The 25,287-nt window shown below is 45.8% G+C and overlaps 2 protein-coding genes across 2 annotated transcripts in view; one reads left to right on the top strand and one right to left on the bottom strand.

Moving 5' to 3' along the window:
• The window catches only part of LOC311529319 (formin-F-like), a 139,536-nt gene that overhangs the window by 95,243 nt on the left and 19,006 nt on the right, over positions 1–25,287 (bottom strand). The gene's annotated exons all lie outside the window — the stretch shown is intronic.
• MC3R (melanocortin 3 receptor) lies at positions 23,246–24,858 on the top strand. The gene is made up of 2 exons (XM_084645290.1): positions 23,246–23,384; positions 23,752–24,858. The coding sequence occupies exons 1-2, from the start codon at positions 23,262–23,264 to the stop codon at positions 24,697–24,699; spliced, it is 1,071 nt and encodes a 356-aa protein (XP_084501416.1). The 5' UTR covers positions 23,246–23,261; the 3' UTR covers positions 24,700–24,858.

Genomic DNA, 25,287 nt, shown 5'->3' with positions numbered 1-25,287 from the left:
TGAGGCCTAGCTCTGTTCCGGAAACTTCTATCAGGACCCAGTCAGAGGTGATGGACCTGGACCCCAGGCCAATGTCTGCAACAGCAGTAGTGGATCCAGTCCCAGAGACCCAGACGGAACCAGTCCCAGAACCGGAACCAGCCGAACAACCAACACCAGACCCCGTGTCAGCACTGAATCCAGTACTTGCAACCTCAACACCAGAGGGCCCCACCGAACCTGAACTGGCAGCAGCCGATAACCCTACACAAGAGGCTCAGCCGGAGCCTGAATCCCAACATAGTGCACCAGCGGAGAGCGGTTCACAGTCAACAGAAACAGCTCCATCCCCTATATCGCTTCCAGAGGGACCAAGCCTAGGTCCACAATCCCATGAGGAACTGATGTCTCCAGCATCAAGGGAACAGTTCCAGACCGAACAGGAAGCAGATGAAAGCCTCCAGAGAGCTTGGACGGCGGCACGGAGCAACCCACCGCCTCTCAGCTCTTCTAATCGATCCAGGTTTGTTGTAGAAAGAGGACTTTTATACAAGGAAACTCTTTCTGGGGGACACCAGGAAGACTGGCATCCTCAGAGACAGTTGGTAGTTCCAACTAAATACCGGGCCAAGCTCTTGAGCTTAGCCCATGATCACCCTAGTGGCCATGCTGGGGTGAACAGGACCAAAGACCGTTTGGGGGGGTCATTCCACTGGGAGGGAATGGGCAAGGATGTTTCTACCTATGTCCAGTCTTGTGAGGTGTGCCAAAGAGTGGGAAAACCCCAAGACCAGGTCAAAGCTCCTCTCCAGCCACTCCCCATCATTGAAGTTCCATTTCAGCGAGTAGCTGTGGATATTCTGGGTCCTTTTCCGAAAAAGACACCCAGAGGAAAGCAGTACATACTGACTTTCATGGATTTTGCCACCCGATGGCCGGAAGCAGTAGCTCTAAGCAACACCAGGGCTAAAAGTGTGTGCCAGGCACTAGCAGACATTTTTGCCAGGGTAGGTTGGCCCTCCGACATCCTCACAGATGCAGGGACTAATTTCCTGGCAGGAACTATGAAAAACCTTTGGGAAGCTCATGGGGTAAATCACTTGGTTGCCACTCCTTACCATCATCAAACAAATGGCATGGTGGAGAAGTTTAATGGAACTTTGGGGGCCATGATACGTAAATTCGTAAATGAGCACTCCAATGATTGGGACCTAGTATTGCAGCAGTTGCTCTTTGCCTACAGAGCTGTACCACATCCCAGTTTAGGGTTTTCCCCATTTGAACTTGTATATGGCCGTGAGGTTAAGGGGCCATTGCAGTTGGTGAAGCAGCAATGGGAGGGATTTACACCTTCTCCAGGAACTAACATTCTGGACTTTGTAACCAACCTACAAAACACCCTCCGAACCTCTTTAGCCCTTGCTAGAGAAAACTTACAGGATGCTCAAAAAGAGCAAAAAGCCTGGTATGATAAACATGCCAGAGAGCGTTCCTTCAAAGTAGGAGACCAGGTCATGGTCTTAAAGGCGCTCCAGGCCCATAAAATGGAAGCATCGTGGGAAGGGCCATTCGTGGTCCAGGAGCGCCTGGGAGCTGTTAATTATCTCATAGCATTCCCCACCTCCAACCGAAAGCCTAAGGTGTATCATATTAATTCTCTAAAGCCCTTTTATTCCAGAGAATTAAAGGTTTGTCAGTTTACAGCCCAGGGAGGAGACGACGCTGAGTGGCCTGAAGGTGTCTACTACGAAGGGAAATGTGCTGGTGGTGTGGAAGAGGTGAACCTCTCCATGACCCTTGGGCGTATGCAGCGACAGCAGATCCAGGAGCTGTGCACTAGCTACGCGCCAACGTTCTCAGCCACCCCAGGACTGACTGAACGGGCATACCACTCCATTGACACAGGTAATGCTCACCCAATTAGGGTCCAACCTTACCGGGTGTCTCCTCAAGCTAAAACTGCTATAGAACGGGAGATCCAGGATATGTTACAGATGGGTGTAATCCGCCCCTCTGAAAGTGCATGGGCATCTCCAGTGGTTCTAGTTCCCAAACCAGATGGGGAAATACGTTTTTGCGTGGACTACCGTAAGCTAAATGCTGTAACTCGCCCAGACAACTATCCCATGCCACGCACAGATGAACTATTAGAGAAACTGGGAAGGGCCCAGTTCATCTCTACCTTGGACTTAACCAAGGGGTACTGGCAGGTACCGCTAGATGAATCTGCCAAGGAAAGGTCAGCCTTCATCACACATCTCGGGCTGTATGAATTTAATGTACTCCCTTTCGGGCTGCGAAATGCACCCGCCACTTTCCAAAGACTTGTAGATGGTCTCCTAGCGGGATTAGGAGAATATGCAGTCGCCTACCTTGACGATGTGGCCATATTTTCGGATTCCTGGGCAGACCACCTGGAACATCTACAAAAAGTCCTTGAGCGCATAAGGGAGGCAGGACTAACTGTTAAGGCTAAGAAGTGTCAAATAGGCCTAAACAGAGTGACTTACCTTGGACACCAGGTGGGTCAAGGAACTATCAGCCCCCTACAGGCCAAAGTGGATGCTATCCAAAAGTGGCCTGTCCCAAAGTCAAAGAAACAGGTTCAATCCTTCTTAGGCTTGGCCGGTTATTACAGACGATTTGTACCGCACTACAGCCAAATCGCTGCCCCACTGACAGACCTAACCAAAAAGAAACAGCCAAATGCTGTTCAGTGGACCGGAAAGTGTCAGAAGGCCTTTAACAAGCTTAAAGCGACACTCATGTCTGACCCTGTACTAAGGGCCCCAGACTTTGACAAACCGTTCCTAGTAACCACAGATGCATCCGAGCGTGGTGTGGGAGCAGTTTTAATGCAGAAAGGACCTGATCAAGAATTCCACCCTGTAGTGTTTCTCAGCAAAAAACTGTCTGAGAGGGAAAGCAACTGGTCAGTCACTGAAAAAGAATGTTATGCCATTGTCTACGCTCTGGAAAAGCTACGCCCATATGTTTGGGGACGGCGTTTCCACCTGCAAACCGACCATGCTGCACTAAAGTGGCTTCACACCGTCAAAGAAACTAACAGAAAACTTCTTCGGTGGAGTTTAGCTCTCCAAGATTTTGATTTCGACATCCAACACATCTCAGGAGCTTCTAACAAAGTGGCTGATGCACTCTCCCGTGAAAGTTTCCCAGAATCAACTGGTTAAAATCGTCCTTGAGATGTGGAAAATATTGTTAGTCTTTATGTACTTGGTAGTATATTTAGAGATGCATGTGTCTTATTAACTCTGTTTTCCTAGAGCTCCAGGAAGAAATCCCAGCCAGTGTTTCACCCTAGCTGAGATTTGGGGGGCGTGTCATAAATATAAAGGGAAGGGTAAACCCCTTTGAAATCCCTCCTGGCCAGGGGAAAGCTCCTCTCACCTGTAAAGGGTTAAGAAGCTAAAGGTAACCTCGCTGGCACCTGACCAAAATGACCAATGAGGAGACAAGATACTTTCAAAAGCTGGGAGGAGGGAGAGAAACAAAGGGTTTGTGTGTCTGTCTGTAGTCGTCTTGGCCGGGGACAGAACAGGAATGGAGTCTTAGAACTTTTAGTAAGTAATCTAGCTAGGTATGTGTTAGATTATGATTTCTTTAAATGGCTGAGAAAAGAATTGTGCTGAATAGAATAACTATTTCTGTCTGTGTATCTTTTTTGTAACTTAAGGTTTTGCCTAGAGGGGTTCTCTATGTTTTTGAATCTAATTACCCTGTAAGATATATACCATCCTGATTTTACAGGGGGGATTTCTTTATTTCTATTTACTTCTATTTTTTTATTAAAAGTCTTCTTGTAAAACACTGAATGCTTTTTCATTGTTCTCAGATCCAAGGGTTTGGGTTTGTGGTCACCTATGCAAATTGGTGAGGCTTTTTGTCCAACATTTCCCAGGAAAGGGGGGGTGCAAGTGTTGGGAGGATTGTTCATTGTTCTTAAGATCCAAGGGTCTGGGTCTGTAGTCACCTAGACAAATTGGTGAGGCTTTTTACCAAACCTTGTCCAGGAAGTGGGGTGCAAGGTTTTGGGAAGTATTTTGGGGGGAAGGACGCGTCCAAACAGCTCTTCCCCAGTAACCAGTATTAGTTTGGTGGTGGTAGCGGCCTGTCCAAGGTGTAATATTTTGTACCTTGGAGAAGTTTTGACCTAAGCTGGTAAAGATAAGCTTAGGAGGTTTTTCATGCAGGTCCCCACATCTGTACCCTAGAGTTCAGAGTGGGGGAGGAACCTGACATGGTGGCACAGTGGTGGGATTAACCTGAAATCATTTTGAGATCCAGTTGAGATTTTTTGAACTAGAAATACAGATTTTAAAAAGGAATTTTTAGGAAGTCCAGAAGGCAGCTTTGAAACTGAAAGCAGCTTGGTTTCTCTCTGCTTTGTGGCCAAGCAGAGACAAAAGGGGATTATCTTGTGAATTGCAGGTTTTCTTGCCTGGAGGCAGGGTACTTAACTCCTGCAGGGAAATTCACAGTCTTCCAACCCAGAGGTTTTTTTTTTTTCTTTTCTTCCTAAAAGTAAATAGGGGGTGTGTGCTCTACCCATTTGCCTGGAGACAAAAGTGGCAGGGTTTTTTTTTAGGATTTTGATTTTTTTTGTTTTGTTTTACAAGGAGCACAGGTTTGAAAAGAATTTTTTTTTTCTTTGGGCTGGGTAAGCAAGTAGTTGGAGGTTTTTTGCTTTAATTTGGGCCCAGAGCAGAGACAAGGGAATTGTCTTTTTCTGTAGGCTGACAATCACTATCAGAGAATAGGTATTCTATTCCAGCACAGCAAAATTTTACAGCCAAGTTTTGTTTGTTTATTTCTAAACCTCGGGTGTAAAGTTAGTTAAAAACAGAGAGGTTAGAATGGCCAAATCCTCAGCTCGACTACAGCTGGAATTAGCCAAATTTCAGGCTGAGGAAAAACAAAGGGAACATGAAAGACAGATAGAACTCATGCGGCTGAAGGAGGAGGAGAAGGAAAAAGAGAGGAAGCATGTGGAGGAGATGGAGAGGATAAAGGCCCAGCAGAATATACCAACAAACCCTAGCAATCCTTCTCCAGGTACCACTTCCCATCCCAGAAAGTTCCCCACCTACAAGGCAGGTGATGATACTGAGGCCTTCTTAGAAAACTTCGAAAGGGCCTGCCTTGGGTACAACATCTCTACTGACCAATACATGGTAGAGCTGAGGCCGCAGCTCAGTGGACCCTTAGCTGAGGTGGCAGCTGAAATGCCTAAAGAACACATGAACAAGTATGAACTGTTTAAATCCAAGGCGAGAGTCAGAATGGGGATAACACCCGAGCAGTCTCGTCGGAGGTTCAGAGCCCTAAGGTGGAAACCAGACATGTCATTTACCCGACATGCCTACCACATTGTAAAACATTGGGATGCCTGGATATCAGGAGCAAGTGTTGAATCTCCAGTAAATTTGCCCTTCCTAATGCAAATGGAACAATTCTTAGAGGGTGTTCCTGAGGAAATAGAAAGATACATCCTAGATGGGAAACCCAAAACTGTAATTGAGGCAGGAGAGATTGGAGCCAGATGGGTGGAGGTGGCAGAGAAGAAGAAAACTGGTCGCAGTTGGAGCGGAGACCAGAAGGGACCACCCCAGACCACACCCTATTACCGGGGGCCGCCCAAAGCCCCACCTACCTCCCAAAGAACCCTCCAGACCCCTTATCGTCCCACCACCCCGTTCTCCAGCAACCCTCCTCGCCCCAGTGACCCGTCAGCTGGACGATGTTTTAAGTGTAACGAGCTGGGGCATGTAAAGGCCAACTGCCCCAAGAACCCCAACAGATTACAGTTCATTGCACCGGAATCACACCAGAGGTCCACAGGCCCAGATACTTCCCAGATACCCTTGGAGCGGAGGGAAACTGTGAGTGTGGGTGGGAAGAAGGTCACCGCGTGGAGGGACACCGGAGCACAAGTGTCAGCTATCCATGCTTCCTTAGTGGACCCCAATTTAATCAACCCAGAGATCCAAGTGACGATTCAACCCTTCAAGTCCAACTCTTTCAATTTGCCTACAGCCAAGTTGCCTGTCCAGTACAAGGGCTGGTCAGGAATGTGGACTTTTGCAGTCTATGATGATTATCCCATCCCCATGCTGTTGGGGGAAGACTTGGCCAATCATGTGAAGCAGGCCAAGAGGGTGGGAATGGTCACCCGCAACCAGGCTAAACAAGCCGTGAGGCCTAGCTCTGTTCCGGAAACTTCTATCAGGACCCAGTCAGAGGTGATGGACCTGGACCCCAGGCCAATGTCTGCAACAGCAGTAGTGGATCCAGTCCCAGAGACCCAGACGGAACCAGTCCCAGAACCGGAACCAGCCGAACAACCAACACCAGACCCCGTGTCAGCACTGAATCCAGTACTTGCAACCTCAACACCAGAGGGCCCCACCGAACCTGAACTGGCAGCAGCCGATAACCCTACACAAGAGGCTCAGCCGGAGCCTGAATCCCAACATAGTGCACCAGCGGAGAGCGGTTCACAGTCAACAGAAACAGCTCCATCCCCTATATCGCTTCCAGAGGGACCAAGCCTAGGTCCACAATCCCATGAGGAACTGATGTCTCCAGCATCAAGGGAACAGTTCCAGACCGAACAGGAAGCAGATGAAAGCCTCCAGAGAGCTTGGACGGCGGCACGGAGCAACCCACCGCCTCTCAGCTCTTCTAATCGATCCAGGTTTGTTGTAGAAAGAGGACTTTTATACAAGGAAACTCTTTCTGGGGGACACCAGGAAGACTGGCATCCTCAGAGACAGTTGGTAGTTCCAACTAAATACCGGGCCAAGCTCTTGAGCTTAGCCCATGATCACCCTAGTGGCCATGCTGGGGTGAACAGGACCAAAGACCGTTTGGGGGGGTCATTCCACTGGGAGGGAATGGGCAAGGATGTTTCTACCTATGTCCAGTCTTGTGAGGTGTGCCAAAGAGTGGGAAAACCCCAAGACCAGGTCAAAGCTCCTCTCCAGCCACTCCCCATCATTGAAGTTCCATTTCAGCGAGTAGCTGTGGATATTCTGGGTCCTTTTCCGAAAAAGACACCCAGAGGAAAGCAGTACATACTGACTTTCATGGATTTTGCCACCCGATGGCCGGAAGCAGTAGCTCTAAGCAACACCAGGGCTAAAAGTGTGTGCCAGGCACTAGCAGACATTTTTGCCAGGGTAGGTTGGCCCTCCGACATCCTCACAGATGCAGGGACTAATTTCCTGGCAGGAACTATGAAAAACCTTTGGGAAGCTCATGGGGTAAATCACTTGGTTGCCACTCCTTACCATCATCAAACAAATGGCATGGTGGAGAAGTTTAATGGAACTTTGGGGGCCATGATACGTAAATTCGTAAATGAGCACTCCAATGATTGGGACCTAGTATTGCAGCAGTTGCTCTTTGCCTACAGAGCTGTACCACATCCCAGTTTAGGGTTTTCCCCATTTGAACTTGTATATGGCCGTGAGGTTAAGGGGCCATTGCAGTTGGTGAAGCAGCAATGGGAGGGATTTACACCTTCTCCAGGAACTAACATTCTGGACTTTGTAACCAACCTACAAAACACCCTCCGAACCTCTTTAGCCCTTGCTAGAGAAAACTTACAGGATGCTCAAAAAGAGCAAAAAGCCTGGTATGATAAACATGCCAGAGAGCGTTCCTTCAAAGTAGGAGACCAGGTCATGGTCTTAAAGGCGCTCCAGGCCCATAAAATGGAAGCATCGTGGGAAGGGCCATTCGTGGTCCAGGAGCGCCTGGGAGCTGTTAATTATCTCATAGCATTCCCCACCTCCAACCGAAAGCCTAAGGTGTATCATATTAATTCTCTAAAGCCCTTTTATTCCAGAGAATTAAAGGTTTGTCAGTTTACAGCCCAGGGAGGAGACGACGCTGAGTGGCCTGAAGGTGTCTACTACGAAGGGAAATGTGCTGGTGGTGTGGAAGAGGTGAACCTCTCCATGACCCTTGGGCGTATGCAGCGACAGCAGATCCAGGAGCTGTGCACTAGCTACGCGCCAACGTTCTCAGCCACCCCAGGACTGACTGAACGGGCATACCACTCCATTGACACAGGTAATGCTCACCCAATTAGGGTCCAACCTTACCGGGTGTCTCCTCAAGCTAAAACTGCTATAGAACGGGAGATCCAGGATATGTTACAGATGGGTGTAATCCGCCCCTCTGAAAGTGCATGGGCATCTCCAGTGGTTCTAGTTCCCAAACCAGATGGGGAAATACGTTTTTGCGTGGACTACCGTAAGCTAAATGCTGTAACTCGCCCAGACAACTATCCCATGCCACGCACAGATGAACTATTAGAGAAACTGGGAAGGGCCCAGTTCATCTCTACCTTGGACTTAACCAAGGGGTACTGGCAGGTACCGCTAGATGAATCTGCCAAGGAAAGGTCAGCCTTCATCACACATCTCGGGCTGTATGAATTTAATGTACTCCCTTTCGGGCTGCGAAATGCACCCGCCACTTTCCAAAGACTTGTAGATGGTCTCCTAGCGGGATTAGGAGAATATGCAGTCGCCTACCTTGACGATGTGGCCATATTTTCGGATTCCTGGGCAGACCACCTGGAACATCTACAAAAAGTCCTTGAGCGCATAAGGGAGGCAGGACTAACTGTTAAGGCTAAGAAGTGTCAAATAGGCCTAAACAGAGTGACTTACCTTGGACACCAGGTGGGTCAAGGAACTATCAGCCCCCTACAGGCCAAAGTGGATGCTATCCAAAAGTGGCCTGTCCCAAAGTCAAAGAAACAGGTTCAATCCTTCTTAGGCTTGGCCGGTTATTACAGACGATTTGTACCGCACTACAGCCAAATCGCTGCCCCACTGACAGACCTAACCAAAAAGAAACAGCCAAATGCTGTTCAGTGGACCGGAAAGTGTCAGAAGGCCTTTAACAAGCTTAAAGCGACACTCATGTCTGACCCTGTACTAAGGGCCCCAGACTTTGACAAACCGTTCCTAGTAACCACAGATGCATCCGAGCGTGGTGTGGGAGCAGTTTTAATGCAGAAAGGACCTGATCAAGAATTCCACCCTGTAGTGTTTCTCAGCAAAAAACTGTCTGAGAGGGAAAGCAACTGGTCAGTCACTGAAAAAGAATGTTATGCCATTGTCTACGCTCTGGAAAAGCTACGCCCATATGTTTGGGGACGGCGTTTCCACCTGCAAACCGACCATGCTGCACTAAAGTGGCTTCACACCGTCAAAGAAACTAACAGAAAACTTCTTCGGTGGAGTTTAGCTCTCCAAGATTTTGATTTCGACATCCAACACATCTCAGGAGCTTCTAACAAAGTGGCTGATGCACTCTCCCGTGAAAGTTTCCCAGAATCAACTGGTTAAAATCGTCCTTGAGATGTGGAAAATATTGTTAGTCTTTATGTACTTGGTAGTATATTTAGAGATGCATGTGTCTTATTAACTCTGTTTTCCTAGAGCTCCAGGAAGAAATCCCAGCCAGTGTTTCACCCTAGCTGAGATTTGGGGGGCGTGTCATAAATATAAAGGGAAGGGTAAACCCCTTTGAAATCCCTCCTGGCCAGGGGAAAGCTCCTCTCACCTGTAAAGGGTTAAGAAGCTAAAGGTAACCTCGCTGGCACCTGACCAAAATGACCAATGAGGAGACAAGATACTTTCAAAAGCTGGGAGGAGGGAGAGAAACAAAGGGTTTGTGTGTCTGTCTGTAGTCGTCTTGGCCGGGGACAGAACAGGAATGGAGTCTTAGAACTTTTAGTAAGTAATCTAGCTAGGTATGTGTTAGATTATGATTTCTTTAAATGGCTGAGAAAAGAATTGTGCTGAATAGAATAACTATTTCTGTCTGTGTATCTTTTTTGTAACTTAAGGTTTTGCCTAGAGGGGTTCTCTATGTTTTTGAATCTAATTACCCTGTAAGATATATACCATCCTGATTTTACAGGGGGGATTTCTTTATTTCTATTTACTTCTATTTTTTATTAAAAGTCTTCTTGTAAAACACTGAATGCTTTTTCATTGTTCTCAGATCCAAGGGTTTGGGTCTGTGGTCACCTATGCAAATTGGTGAGGCTTTTTATCCAACATTTCCCAGGAAAGGGGGGGTGCAAGTGTTGGGAGGATTGTTCATTGTTCTTAAGATCCAAGGGTCTGGGTCTGTAGTCACCTAGACAAATTGGTGAGGCTTTTTACCAAACCTTGTCCAGGAAGTGGGGTGCAAGGTTTTGGGAAGTATTTTGGGGGGAAGGACGCGTCCAAACAGCTCTTCCCCAGTAACCAGTATTAGTTTGGTGGTGGTAGCGGCCTGTCCAAGGTGTAATATTTTGTACCTTGGGGAAGTTTTGACCTAAGCTGGTAAAGATAAGCTTAGGAGGTTTTTCATGCAGGTCCCCACATCTGTACCCTAGAGTTCAGAGTGGGGGAGGAACCTTGACATATAGTTTAACAAATGATACAGAGAATCAGGGAACTAGCTGGGAACTGGATTGGCTGGCTATATGGATACTTGGAGCAGCTTGCTATTGGATAAGTATGCTGGGAAAAAGGATGTATAAAAGCCTGTGTAACTTCCTGCTCTGTTGTGCAGGATTTGAGATTTTATTCTCCCTGTACCTTTTTGCAGATGCAAATAAACTTTTCTGCTTCTCCACCCCGTTGTGATTATTGGGTGTAGCACACCGGGTAACAAACCACTCAAGCTGTTGTTCAGCCTCTCGGCACTGGGTGCCGGCAACAGCTTTTGGCGTCCCTGGGTAGGCGACGAGGCTGCAATTTAGCCTTGCCCGGACCCCTCCTGGAGGTCGAGGATTGCGGCGAGAACCGACGCCCAGCGCGCACCGGTGAGTTCATCGGGGGGCCTCGGAGGAGACGCAATTTGATCGACCCCAGAGGGCACAACGGTGCAACGCACTCATATAGTGGAGAAGCTGTTGTGGACGGCGGTGAAGAACCGGTCCCTTAGACGTGGGGGAGGAGCAGCTGCAGGCCACGGTGAAGAACCGGTCCCTTGGATAAGGTAGGATCCTTTTAAAATCCGGATTATATGCTCTGTTGGAACCTGGGGACGCCCAGAGTTACCCTGTAGGTATGGGACAGGGACAGAGCTCAGAGGTTAGGGCACGGTGTACGCCCCTAGAGTGCATTCTAGCAAACTGGAAGGTATTTGGTGCGGATCCGATGACTAAGAGCCAATTAAAACGATTCTGTACAGTTGACTGGCCTCAATATCAACTAGAGGACCAGGAGTGGTGGCCACCAGGAGGGTCAATTAATTACAACACGATCCTTCAGTTACTCCTGTTCTGTCAGAGAACAAGGAAATGGAATGAACATATGTATGCGCATTTGTTTCTGACTTTATGTACTCGACCAGATATTTTACAGCGCTGTAATCTGACTCCAACTGGTTCGGTAGCAGCTAATGTTAGTCCCCAGACCCCAACCCCCACTGTAATGGCAGAGCCGGTGTCCCCTTCGGCCCCCACACCCCCACCTTATAAGGGTAGGATGCCTCGGGTTACAGAGATTGCCCCCTCAGTGGTACTCTATCCTTTGCTTACCGAGACAGTTGTGGCCTGCCCAGGGGCAGATGGACGTCAGGCTACAACTATGCAAGTTTACATCCATGTGCCATTCAATCCAATAGACCTAGCAGCTTTTAAAACACAGGCTGGGGAATTCTCAACGAACGCAAGCAGGTTTATTTCAGTCTTTGAGGGGTGCCTCAGTAGTCACAAGCCGATTGAGATGACTGTAATATCCTCCGGAGAACCTTGTTGTCTGAGGTGGAGAGGAATCAGGTTACAGCTAAGGCAAGGGAAGCGTCAGCTTTCAAGCGAAAGAAAGGAAGCTATCTGTCAAGTTCCTACCCCAAGTAACCGTAAGCGGCTCAGGGCATTTCTGGGTATGGCAGGCTTTTGCAGGATATGGATCCCAGAGTTTGGACTGTGGGCTAAACCCCTGTACGACTGTGTAAAAGGAGCAGATCATGACCCCTTCTATTGGACCCCAGAGGCTGACAGGGCATTTAAAATCCTGAAAAAAAAAATTGATGGAAGCCCCGGCTCTGGGCCTGCCAGATCTCTCTAAGCCGTTTCAGTTGTATGTACATGAACGAAGGGGGGTGGCGCTAGGAGTGCTTACACAGCTGTTAGGAGCATGGAAGCGTCCTGTGGCTTATTTTTCTAAGCAATTGGATCAGGTTGCAAAGGGTTGGCCGGCATGTTTACGGGTGGTCGCAGCTACTGCCCTATTGCTTGAGGAAGCCAAGAAGCTAACATTGGGAGGGGTTATGCAAAGTTATACTCCCCATATGGTCCGAGCCTTATTGGCTGCAAAGGGAGGGCTTTGGCTCACCCAGGCTCGGATTGCTCGGTACCAGGCTAAGCTGTTAGAGAACTCTGAAGTCACCCTATAGCCTTGCCCCTCCCTTAACCCAGCCACTCTCTTGCCAGAAACAGAGGAACAGAAACATGACTGTTCAGAGATCATAGATGTCCAGTACTCCAGCCGTCCGGATTTAAAGGATGTACCTCTCCCAAATGCAGATTATGAGTGGTACACTGATGGTAGCAGTACTGTAATAAATGGGCAAAGGAGGGCGGGTTATGCTGTTGTGACCCTCCATGACACTGTGGAAGCTGAAGGTTTGCCTGCTGGGACCTCTGCCCAGCTTGCCGAACTAATAGCCCTGACCCGTGCACTTAAACTGTCAAAAGAAAAGCGGGTCAACATTTTTACTGATTCAAAGTATGCTTTTGGTGTGCTGCATGCTCATGCTGGCCTATGGAAGCAAAGGGGAATGCTGACAGCCCAAGGCTCCCCAGTCAAGCACGGGCCCCAAATCCTCCAGCTCCTAGAAGCTGTACAACTCCCCTCGGAAGTGGCGGTGGTACACTGTAAAGCCCATCAAAGGGAGGATCAAGATGTGGCCAGAGGTAACGCCCGGGCAGATAGAGAGGCTAAGCATGCTGCCACCCTGCCATCCCCTCAGGCTGAGAACGCCCATATGCATGCCCTTATCCCATCAGTAGGGGAGCTTCCAACCCCTCAGTACTCTGGGGAGGAGAGACAGCTAACTGACAAACTCGGTCTCCGGGAAAAGGAGGGATGGCTCCATTCCCCAGAAGGGAAGGTCCTCTTACCAAAGGGCCTAATCCGGCCAGTGCTGCAGAAACTACATCAAACCACTCATGCTGGCAGGGAAGCACTTATCCAGCTAATGGGAAAAATACTTTATCACTTCCGGACTCCGACCCCTGGCTGCCCAGGTACAAGCGGACTGCTTAGTCTGCCAAAAGAATAACCCCCGACCGGGACATCCTGTGCCACCAGCTGCCCTAGAACCCACTCCAGGCCCCAGACAAGTGTGGCAAATAGACTTTACTGAGTTTCCCCGGACCCAAGGGTTCAAATATCTCCTTGTTATAGTGTATCGGTTCAGCGGATGGCCAGAAGCCTTCCCATGCCGTAACTGCACTGCCAGAACAGTGGCCCTCAAGTTTGTTAAGGAGATCGTTCCTCGCTTTGGACTCCCCCTGTGGATGGAATCTGACAATGGGACACATTACACGTCAAAAATCATTCAAAGCATCTCACATGCCTTACAGATCCCCTGGAAACTCCATACGCCCTGGAGACCGCAAGCCAGTGGTGTAGTGGAGCGTACCAATCAGACCCTTAAACAGCATCTCTCAAAAGTGTGCCAAGAAGCCTCACTGCAATGGCCTGATGCTTTGCCCCTCGTCCTACTCCGTATCCGCGTTCTCCCAAAGGGTAGATTAGGGCTCAGTCCCTTTGAAATTATGTTTGGAAGGGCATGGCCCATGAATGGCACCCCGGTTCTGTCAGGGGAATGGGAGTTGGGTAATGTTTTTTTGTCACAGTATATGTGTTCCCTGTCTGCTGTTCTCTTGTCTCTTCGCAGGTATACCAAGGATTCCCAGCCTCTCCCCTTGGACTCTCCCGTTCACTCCTTACAGCCCGGTAACTCTGTGCTTGTTCGCACCTGGAAAGACGAGCCTCTCCAGGAAAAGTGGAAAGGACCCTATACCGTCCTGCTGATCTCCCATACAGCGGCAAAGATCGAGGGACACAAGAACTGGATCCATAACTCTCGTCTGAAGGCCGTACCTGCCCCCTCGTCAGCAGAACAGTGGACCGTCCAACCTGCTGACTCCTCATCTAGTGACGATCTCGGGCTAAAGCTACTGTTTAAAAGACACAAATAGCGGGCACCTTAATGCTAAAATGGGCCCACCCAGGTACTGGAGACCCTGGGTTGGGAAGACTCTGGTAATAATTAATTGGGTAACATTGTTATTCTTTGTATTGGTATTTCCAAATTGTGCATATCGGGAGCATAACTCCTTTGTTTTGCTTGCGCACCATGTTGCTACTTTAACAAACCAGACTGATTGCTGGGTGTGTGCTCCAACTCCACTATCCCCCAAAACGGAAATGCCCCTTGACATGCTGCCCTTGACCCTAGCAGAATTAGCCTCCACCAAAAAGCAGGAAAGAACGAACTCACCGTTCTGGAACAAAACCTCTTTACAGCAGGCCACCTATCAGGACCAGGAGTATTCAGTTGCAGTACTCACTGAGGGAGTGTTATGTTTTACCCGAAACCAATCTGATCCCTATGGGCATCCTGTGGGAAAGAGCTCCTGTGTTATTACACAGTGGGCTGCTGGGTATTGGATAAAGACCAACAGGGGAGGCCAACGGTGTGGGTGTAATGGTTCCTCCCCTTTTAGGGAAACACTTACAAATAATCTTACCACAAAAAAAGGGGTTTGGAAATGTAACTTGCCGTCCAGTTAATATCTCCAATGTAGCAAGCCCAAGTGAGAAAACTCAGAGCCAAGGCTGTTGAGTGTTCTCAAAGGGGGGAGTTGTTGGGAACACTGGGGCATGGCCACTAGGTAACTCGAGGGGATGGAAGACCACAAGTGTCGATGAAGCCCCCTCGCACTAGGCCCCGGTGTCCTTGCCCCCCACCCTCCTGCCTGGAGGCACTCGCAGCAGCTCTGTGTGCTAGGCCCAAGTATCCTTGGCCCCCCGCCTGGAGGCACACACAGCAGTTATGCTGAGAATCTGCAACAGTATGTTGCAGAGTCAGACTGCCTGAAACTAAGCAAGGCCAAACAGGGGAGATATGAAAGAACAATGCTGAATAAAGCAGCTTTATGTATAGTTTAACAAATGATACAGAGAATCAGGGAACTAGCTGGGAACTGGATTGGCTGGCTATATGGATACTTGGAGCAGCTTGCTATTGGATAGGTATGCTGGGAAAAAGGATGTATAAAAGCCTGTGTAACTTCCTGCTCTGTTGTGCAGGATTTGAGATTTTATTCTCCCTGTACCTTTTTGCAGCTGCAAATAAACTTTTCTGCTTCTCCACCCCATTGTGATTATTGGGTGTAGCACACCGGGTAACGAACCACTCAAGCTGTTGTTCAGCCTCTCGGCACTGGGTGCCGGCAACAACAATTTACCTTTGTTTTGCTAACATACAAATCTTATCAGATATGACCTTTTCTATGGAAAGTGAGGTTAAATGAACTTTTAATTTATTTCTGTAGCTATTTTTGCAGGTGATGTTTTGTTTGGTTGGGTTGGTTTTTCCCTCTCCCTTGCCTGTCTTCTCCACCTCCCCCCGCCTCCCCAGCACCTCTTGCATAACAAATTGCTTCACTCTTTTAAATTCTCCTATTCAGTCTCCCACAAATAGCCTCATTCTCTTTATTCTTGCTAATATTTCAGCAAAGCATAAGTATTTATTGACTGGTAACAGAAGGATTGAAATTCATGGCAAATGTTAATTAGAAAGGTTTCAGAGTAGCAGCCATGTTAGTCTGTATCCGCAAAAAGAAGTCTCTAAGGTGCCACAAGTATTCTTTTTCTTTTTGTTAATTAGAAAGATTTTTCATTCAATAGCCTCACCAAGGAAAATGTTTAGAATATACCGTAACATGTATTTAGCAGTAAATGCAATGTTTTCTCTTGCTCTCCCTGAGGACTGAACAATATAGCTCACGAGGGGAAGCAGAATACCTATCATAAGATATAAAAATAGAATTCTTAAATAGTAAAACACTTTTAAAAAACAGGTTGAAGATATTACAGAGAAAAACAAATTCATTTTACAGTACCTTATAAGCAATAGTAATCAAATATAGTTCCTCCTCACTGGTAGCTGAAGTCAATCAGACAGCTAAAGAGAACTCTATCATTTAGCCCACAATAGATTGTTGACTACCTGGGTGGGGGGATGAGGAAATATAGAATGAAATTGTGACCCCACTGAAGTCAACTGGAGGTTTGATATTGACTTCACTGGGGCCAGGATTTCACCCTTGGTGATGAGGACAAAGAGTATTCCTGAATGCCCTCTTACATTACACACTAGCTCATATTACAAGAGAAATCCTCTGTTGAGCATGGGTTGTTTTGTGTACATACTTTGCCCTCATACCTCAGAAGAACTTTGAAAGCAGCCATGAGTGCTCCTGGAGCCATCATTAAAGTGTGTAGTGAGAGACACGTTATGTTTACTACCAAATGAGGGATTTAAGGACTGGGGATTAATTTTATGTTTGGGGGAGTTACATTTGGAGGAAGCCACCAGCATTCAAAGTTAAGCAGTAAGATATGCCATGGTATAGAAGGATATTAAGTCACGTGCCTAGTACTTCATAGAGTGCTGAACTGAACTTGGCATGACAAGATGTATACTAGTGGCATGATTACTACATATATGATTACAGGCATACTACAGATGACCTCAGACAAGGGATAATAATTTTAAAGAACCCAAGGGACTTAGGGGCATGCCACTTTTAAGCACCTAAATCCCTTTGTGACTCTAGCCCACAGTCCCTTTTAAAAATGACTATGATAAAAAAATTGCATCATAGGGCTACAAAAAATTGTTTCCCCTAATTAAAAAACATGTCAGTAGTATGCTGGCATTCATACAAAGAACAGTTCCAGCAGTAGAATTTTGGCCTCTAGTCCCTTTGAAAAGTTATCTTTCCAAGTGGGCCAGGATTTCTGGTTTCTAGCTATCCAAGGCTTTGAAGAGGCCTTAAGGGTAGGCACCACAAATGATTTCAGGAGGAGAAAGGGCCAACTAGCCTCTTGGAAGCCCAGAAAGAGGTAAGCTCTATGAAGAACTGCCAAGTTCATTCAGACTTCAGATTTCATCTGTAGGGCCAAAACCCTCCACACTGCACAAAGGAAAAATACATACATCTGTCTCATTCCCTGATCACACTACACAAAGATTCTGTGTGTCTGAAGGCTTAAGTATATTATAGGAAGAAGAGTATGTGAGAGAGCTGGCATTGTGCTTTTGCAAACAGGAATCAGGACGTTTTCTGAATATCCAATCACAACTAGCAACATGGCCCTTCTGATCATGTGAAATTGGCTTAGCCAATCAGGGACCCAGAAAGTCTGCCCTGCACCTTTTACACCATGGGAACTTTTGTAACGAGCCTAAAACAAACTCGGGATAAATCAGTGAAATGTGATGCTCAGGATGAAAGTTACACAGAGCCAAGAAATGTTCTTGCTAAACAGAGGTACTTTAATGCCTTCCATACAAAGTTAGGCAAGGTTCATGAAGTGTTCGGTTTACTTTGCAAACATATCATTCCTCACAGGTCTGCCCTAGTGGATCATATTGCAAAATTGGGGCCCTAATCATTATAATTTAAATTTGGAGTCAGAACTGAACAGAGAAGGGGAAATAGTTTCATAGCAACTAAGAGTGCAGCTAGCAAAGTATTTCTCATTCAACACATCAGGGCGTTCAACAATAGTTTTGACAAAGACTAGGTAGTGAATTTGCTGTCTGAACTCAGCTGGACATTACACAGTGGAAAGGAGAATGTTATTGCTCATTGTGTGTCAGACATTCTGTTTCTAAAAGCATTTGAGGAGAGTACCAGGAAATTCATCATGGACTGCAGAACCTTGGAGGCAAGGTGAGACAGCTATTTCACTGATTGACTTTAAAAGTAAAAAAGGGTATTTAAAATAATGGTTCTATACTTTAACAGAGCTGCAGTGAGCTTGAGATTCAAACAGGCCCTACTAAGTTTATAACTAGAATAGTCAGGAATTTTTCAAAAAGACACTCTTTTTGTCAAACCATACCAGATCAGCAAAAGCAAAACTGTTTGCAAGACAGGGTCAGTTACAAACCTCCCAACTTGAAAAATTTTTGAGAAGCATTTCAGAGTTGCCAAAACATTTAGTTATGATATTTCTAAATATAATTTCTGGTTCAAAATGACTTTTCCATTGAGAAAACTAAGCTAATCACAATTTAAGTTTAAAAAAAGGGAGGGGTGGGTAGAAAGGATTGCAGTCAAAATGAAATGTTTCAAAGTTACAAAAAGCAAAAAGTTTCAATTGACCCAAATTGAATAATTTTCCAGTTTTTTAGTTCACAAACACATTCAAGTTTTTGACTTTTTTTTTAATAAAGGATTTTTCCCTAAAAAGTCAAAATCTTAATTTGGGATGGGAAAAGTATTCAAACTCAAAAACAGTCATAGGACAATGTAGTCAGGTGCTGTCCTGGAGTGCCCCATTGTGGCCTAGGCCTTTTCTACCCAAGTCTATTCATAACCTCACCGAGACTCATCAAAACACAAGAGCAAGAGTCACAAATCAACCACCAATCCATTTAAACTGGAAGTTCCAACGGAAAAGAGAGAAGTAACCCTCCAAACAAGTTCATGATCTCATCCAGGGGCCAGTCCTGCAGTCTCCTGTGCAGCCACAGAGGACTTCATGGAACTATTATGTCCAGGGTAAGATTTGGGGATTCCACATAGGTGGTCTGTGCCAGCTTCATTGTGTTTGTGCTGTGACCCCCTCAGCAGCGTTTGGAGGAGGAATGGGCTGGAATAAGCAGTCTTGCTCCTTTACTGACTGTTGTCTCATTTCAAGTGGCAAGGGTTACAGCAGCCAAAGGAGGGAAGAAATCAATGGGAGTTAGGCAACTAAACCCATTTCCTCTCCATTTTACTCTTAGCTAGTTCCGGCAGCTTCTCACTCAAATTGCTGGCTTCTGAGCATCCCTTTCTTAGGTGCCTAACTCCTCACTTAAGTCTGAGAATTCTACTAGGCAGCAGGGCACCTAGCGGATAGGTGTTGCAAGGGTGGGTTTAGCAATGCCTAAGTACTTTTGTGAAGCTAGCCCTTAGAAGCCTAAGTCTCACTGAAAGTCAATGGAGCTTACATTCCTAAGGGCCAGAATTTTAGCATCTAGTGGAAATTTCAAAAACTTCTAGGCACCTAACTCCTTTCAATGGGTGTTAGATGCCAAGGTGCTTTTGAAAATCCACCAGAAGACTAAACACCTTTAAAACTCTGGCCATCAGTGACTAACACTTTAGAAAATAGGACTTAGCTGTCTAAGTCACTTAGGCCTTGTAACGCTGAGCAGAACACCACCTTTAAAACCTAGGCCTAAGGCTTGGGCTACACTAGGAACTTATGTCGGTATAATTACATCACTCAGGGATGCGGAAACCCCAGTGTAGACAGCGCTATGTCAACAGGAGGGCTTCTCCTGTCGCCATAGTTACCACATCTCGGGGAGGTGGTGGAGTACCTACACTGATGGAAGAAGCTCTCACCCTGACATAGGTAGCGTGCTGCTGCAGCACTGTAAGAGTAGACAGGCCAAAATGCCGTTATCTCTTATGCAGACACAGCTTTTCCCCCATTTTGTTTTTTCTATTGACCTTTATTAACCGGACTCTGAGCTTGCAAGCATTAGAAACAACACAGAAGTTTGGTTTCCAAGCCCTCACCAATTTTAGCATATAAATTCCTTGGTTGGTAGTACTATTAATTCACTTTGGAGCATAACAAATTCAATTTGCAGTTGCTGCCGTCAGTGAAAATGGCATGTAGGCTGTATGACACATTGGGAAGTTAAGTTCACTTTGTTGCAGAGTTATTTAATGACTTTTGGTTCCAGAACTGAAGTCAGAGCTTACAGCTGGACAAATCTGTGACATGGGTCTTTGAAATGAGTAGCAAAGAGGAATGCAGCACCAATGAAAGAAAGAGGAAAACTGAAATCAGTTTGTGCTCCAACTCAACAATTTGAATTGCTTCGATTTCACGATTCAGCATCTCTGATTTCAATAATTTACAACAGTGAAGATGAAAATAAATGGTTTGTCTGGGCTGAAGATACATTTTGGTCAAAAGAAGTGTCATGCCTCATAAGTCATCTTCAGCTGAGCTAAATGCTCCCAGTTAATAAGGTACACTAATATATGTTTTCCTATTGTGGCACCGCATCTGCTCACAATGAGCAGTTTATAAAATATTACAGGTGGGATTTTCAGAACTGCCTAAGAGGCTAAGGAGAATAAGTCCCATTGGAAATCAGTGGGACTTGTGCACCTAAGTTCTTCTTCTTCAACACTTAGTCAGACAGTTGGCTGTAGTGATCATTAGCCATTTGGTCCGTTCCTGCACAACTGCAAAGGCTTGAAAGCCTGAGAGTCCAACACTGGAACAGACTTGATAAACCCATGTAATAGGGGGTCTGCCTCCGGGCTGCGTCCACCCTCAGTTGGTGGAATTTTATCCCGGATGTTACAAGCCACCCAGAGAACGGCGTTGTGGCATCCTTGCGACATGTCTGAAAAGCGTAAGGCACCACCTGTGAAAAATGGCCCCAGTAATCTGTAGACCCAAACAACCATAAACATCTGCATTACAGAAGAAGTCATTCCACTTTATGCCCAATATACGACGTTGACATTTTGTGTGGAAAACCTCCAGCTCTGTCCAGTCTGTGCGGTATAGTGTCCATGTTTCACAGCCATACAACAGTATGGGAAGGATGTAGCTCGAATAAATCCTACACTTGGTTGTCATACTAAGATGATGTTGATTCCATATCCATTGTAAATGGCCCATGGCAGATGCTGCGATGCCAAACCGATGGAGCACCTCCGTGTGAGAACTGGGGGAGTTGGTAAGTATAGAACCCAGATAGCAAAAGCTGGAAACTGATTCGATGGTTTCGTAGTTCAAAGAGATTGGAGTTGCAGAGACAAAGGATGGTAGAAAAGAAGTATTATTACCCCCATATTCCAGTAGGGAAAATGAAGCCTCGAAAGACTGAGCAGCTAGTGCAAGGTCACACAGGAAGTCTATGGCAGAACAGGCAATTAGACCCAAATCTGTTGGGTCCCACTTTGATGCTTTCATGACAAGGCCATCTGTCCTCTCTAAAATCAGTAACTATTGGGCCAAATTCTGCTCTTGGCTATTCTGCAGAAGTTACTGGCATTGCACTGGCATGACTGAGAACAGAACTAACAAGAAACTAGCAGGATGGTGTAAACAAATACCAAGAGACTCTGAAAAAAAGAAGACAAAACAAGAAACATGATGGCTAGCTTCTGCGACAATTAGACGAAAGCATTTCTGAAATGAAGCTGAAAGCGTGCGTGCAGTTACTGAGAGTCTTTCCTCAGCCAATTTATTTAGATAGTTTCTGTTATTTTTCCATGGCAATTCTAACAGGAAACAAAACATGAGAGATACTTCTCAAGTGGGAAAAAATCTTATACTAAAAAAATTAGTGAAAGCAAAAGGCACATGTGCATGTATAATTTGAGTGCAGCCATTATATGAAATTAAAAACATGGAGGATCATTAGAATGTGCCATTAGCGTTTCAATGGTAAATCAGAATTTCGAGGGCTTAAAAACCCTTTGGGCCAGCTGGACAGGAAAGCTAGATGAATGCAAATGGTTTGTGTTGTGTTTCAGTGGCAAAGAATATGAAATATCACCACATAGTATTATAGCATAAAAGAAAATAAAGGAAATAGACTTCAATTCTTTCTTATTAGTTTTACTCAAGTATAACCTGAGTCATAAGTATCTGCCCCAGACTCCTCTTTGGCTCAGGGTAAAACACTGAAATGATCTTAGGTGGACACATCTAAAAAATTTTGTGTCCAGTCACTCTGAATACATCAGGCCAGTTTCAGCCCAGTTTATGCTGTTTTCTCCCAGTGTAAATCCAGGTTCCTAGAGTCATAGGTTCTAAGGCCAAAAGGGACCATTGTGATCAGCTAGGGAGGTGAATTAATTACGCTGACTGGAGAACCCCTCCCACCATTGTCGTGAGTGACTACACTGATTAGTGGTGCAGCTATGCCACTGTAGTGTTTTAAGAGTAGGCTAGCCCCGAGATATTCAATGATACAGCAATATCTTAAGATCAACCAGAATTCCTAAGCTGCACATAGATTCCCCAAATCATCACACTGATACTGGGTGCGGGGGCACTGTTAGGCCCCCATTGCCAGGCCAGGACCACCCACTCCCACTTCATGGAATGCTGTATTATACTGTTCAGCCACTAGGTGAGACAATGTGTAAAATACCCTATTTAAACGAACCTCAGCTATACCCGGCAGAGCATTAAAAGATCTTATGAGGAACACATCTGATGTGGCTAAGCAAGCTCAGTGACCAGTCTATAGCTGATACAGAGGAACAGGACACCCAAAGCACCCAGCAGAGCCTGCAGCTCGTCCTTCCCTCTCCCCCCATGAGAGAACAGCTAAGTTAGAAGCCTGCTCCCTCATGGCTTTCAGGCACAGCAACTTCCAGTCCCAATCCTCCAGAACAGGACCCCAGTGTGGTGTGGGGGCCACACCTGAGGACACAAGGTCCTGGGGGCTTGGGAGCCTTGCAATATTGGGTTGGATGGAGGTAGTTGGCATGGGATTGGTCTTCCTGTGATGGGTTCCCTAATACACTCTCAGCAGCTCTGGGTGCCTTTTTCTCAGATGGAATCAGAAGGCATTGGTTCCAGACTCCCTCTCCATGTGCACTTGTTGGGGGTCTCCTTCATAGTAGGGGCAGGTAGCCATATTTGGCTGTCCTACCACTATTGCAAGGTGCTCCCATATTCTGGAGCAACACCTCTGGGAGCAGCAAAGGGCTCCCCCACTCCCTATCCTCTCATTCCCACTAAGCCTCTGTTTTGCAGCCAGTTCTATATTTTAAAATGAAAACAGATTATATCTCTGATCTGCAGAGGGCACCAAATAGTTTCACATCTGACTAACGAGGACTTTTCAATGGGGGTGCTGTACCTGGTGTTTGTAGCTGTCAATCAGGAAGGAGCTTGCTCTCTAATGGCCATGGTGCTGTACAGAAGACTAAGTAGGAGTTGTTTTTCCTTTCATGAATGTATAAATTCCTTGATTTTCTTTTTTCTTTCCCCCTTCTTGCAGGTGAAACAGGACGAGGTATTTCACTGAACTACAGCATGATTTCCAGTCGGGATGCCCTGCAGCGGTCCCAGCTTATGGTAACAGATAAGAAAGCTATTCACTTTTAATCAGCAGGAGAACTAGAAAGAGAGTAAAAGTGCTGCTGATTTTTCTTTTTTTCTCCCCAGAGGGACGACTGTGAAATTTGCTGTTCACTTTGATTTCAGGGAGAAAAACAGAGTCTTTGAATGTTTGACATAAAACTCCCTTTAAAACAAAAAGGCTTTATACATTTATATTTTTAACAACAAAAACAAAGCCCTATCTGGTCCCATTCGATAAACCCAGAGACAGTTTGGAAGGATTTTTTTTTTTCAAACTGAACTGATGCCGGTTCTGTAATCGCGTGTGAAATCAAGTCCCGGGTTGATAATGAATACTACACAGTGTGTGCTTACATTTCAGCCTGTGCTGGTTAATACCACTGAGGACTTCAATGATTCAACCCTCCTCAGCAACAGGAGCAACAATGGATTTTGTGAGCAAGTATTCATTAAAGCCGAGGTCTTCTTGACTTTAGGGATCATCAGCCTGCTGGAAAACATCCTTGTAATCCTTGTGGTGCTGAAGAATGGAAACCTACATTCCCCCATGTACTTTTTCCTGTGCAGCTTGGCAGCAGCAGACATGCTAGTGAGCATGTCAAATGCCCTGGAGACTATCATGATTGCAATCCTGAGCAATGGCTACCTGATCATTGATGACCACTTTATCCAGCATATGGACAATATATTTGACTCAATGATCTGTATCTCTTTGGTAGCCTCAATTTGCAACCTCTTGGTTATAGCTATTGACAGGTACATTACTATTTTCTATGCTCTCCGTTATCACAGCATCATGACTGTAAAGAAAGCCTTAGCTCTAATTGTGGTTATTTGGATTGCTTGCATAATCTGCGGCATCATGTTCATTGTCTACTCGGAAAGCAAAACTGTCATTGTCTGTCTCATCATCATGTTCTTCACCATGCTTCTTCTCATGGCCTCCCTTTATGTTCACATGTTCTTATTTGCACGCCTGCATGTTAAACGGATCGCAGCCCTCCCAGTGGATGGGGTTCCTCATCAGCGGACCTGTATGAAGGGGGCTGTGACAATCACTATATTACTTGGGGTCTTCATTGTTTGTTGGGCACCTTTCTTTCTTCATCTCATTCTCATCATTTCTTGCCCCACAAACCCACACTGTGTTTGCTACACCTCACACTTCAACACATATCTGGTCCTGATTATGTGCAATTCAGTAATCGACCCCCTAATTTATGCTTTCCGGAGTCTGGAAATGAGAAAGACGTTCAAAGAGTTAGTATGTTGCTGTTATGGCATGAGTGTGGGACGGTGCATTCTGTAAATGTCCAGTTCTGTACTTGGTATGGAGAGGGTATACATACACTGGGTGTATGTATCTAAACCGAATCAGCAGCTCCACATTACAGTCTGTGAAGGAAGGAAGGGTACAGGAAAAATAAAGAAAGAGAGATTTTACTTGATGTCTTTAGAAAGTTTTTCAAAAGGAAAAAGGGGAGGCGATTTATATCATTTGCTGTTGCTTACATGGTGATAACACAAGTGAAGCCAGAGCATTTTGCAAAATAGCTCAGAGTTCAATCACTGAAAAATGAATCTATTAAATAAATGCTACATTAGTCAAACTAATGTAATATTCTCTTTAACCTAATATTCTATTTTTATGCCATTGTCAACCAAGTCAGTTTAATCTAAAGTGTCTATCTTGAGTGGTATCTACTGAAAGCTGTTCATTTCTAAGAAGAATCAGAACACTGACAAGTAATATTTTGTAGGTACTTTCACAAACATGTGAAAAATGCAAAGAAAGCACTATATTGATGCTTGTGCTGCTGCCTGTAAAAGCAATTTAAGAGAATCTTCAACTGATGAAAGCAAACATTTCACCGGAGATGCTGAAATAGTCCTTTAA

This window comes from Lepidochelys olivacea, assembly GCF_965140295.1.
Source record: "Lepidochelys olivacea isolate rLepOli2 genome assembly, chromosome: 13".
Taxonomy (NCBI): Eukaryota; Metazoa; Chordata; order Testudines; family Cheloniidae; genus Lepidochelys; species Lepidochelys olivacea.
Note: the sequence above shows the minus strand (reverse complement) of the source record. Positions and strands in the feature narration are given on the sequence as shown.

Bases quoted from the DNA above. Each gene is read 5' to 3' on its own strand.
- MC3R (XM_084645290.1), top strand. From the start codon at position 23,262: ATGTATAAATTCCTTGATTTTCTTTTTTCTTTCCCCCTTCTTGCAGGT. The intron at 23,385-23,751 runs GTAACAGATAAG...CTTACATTTCAG, and splicing joins TGCAGCGGTCCCAGCTTATG to CCTGTGCTGGTTAATACCAC.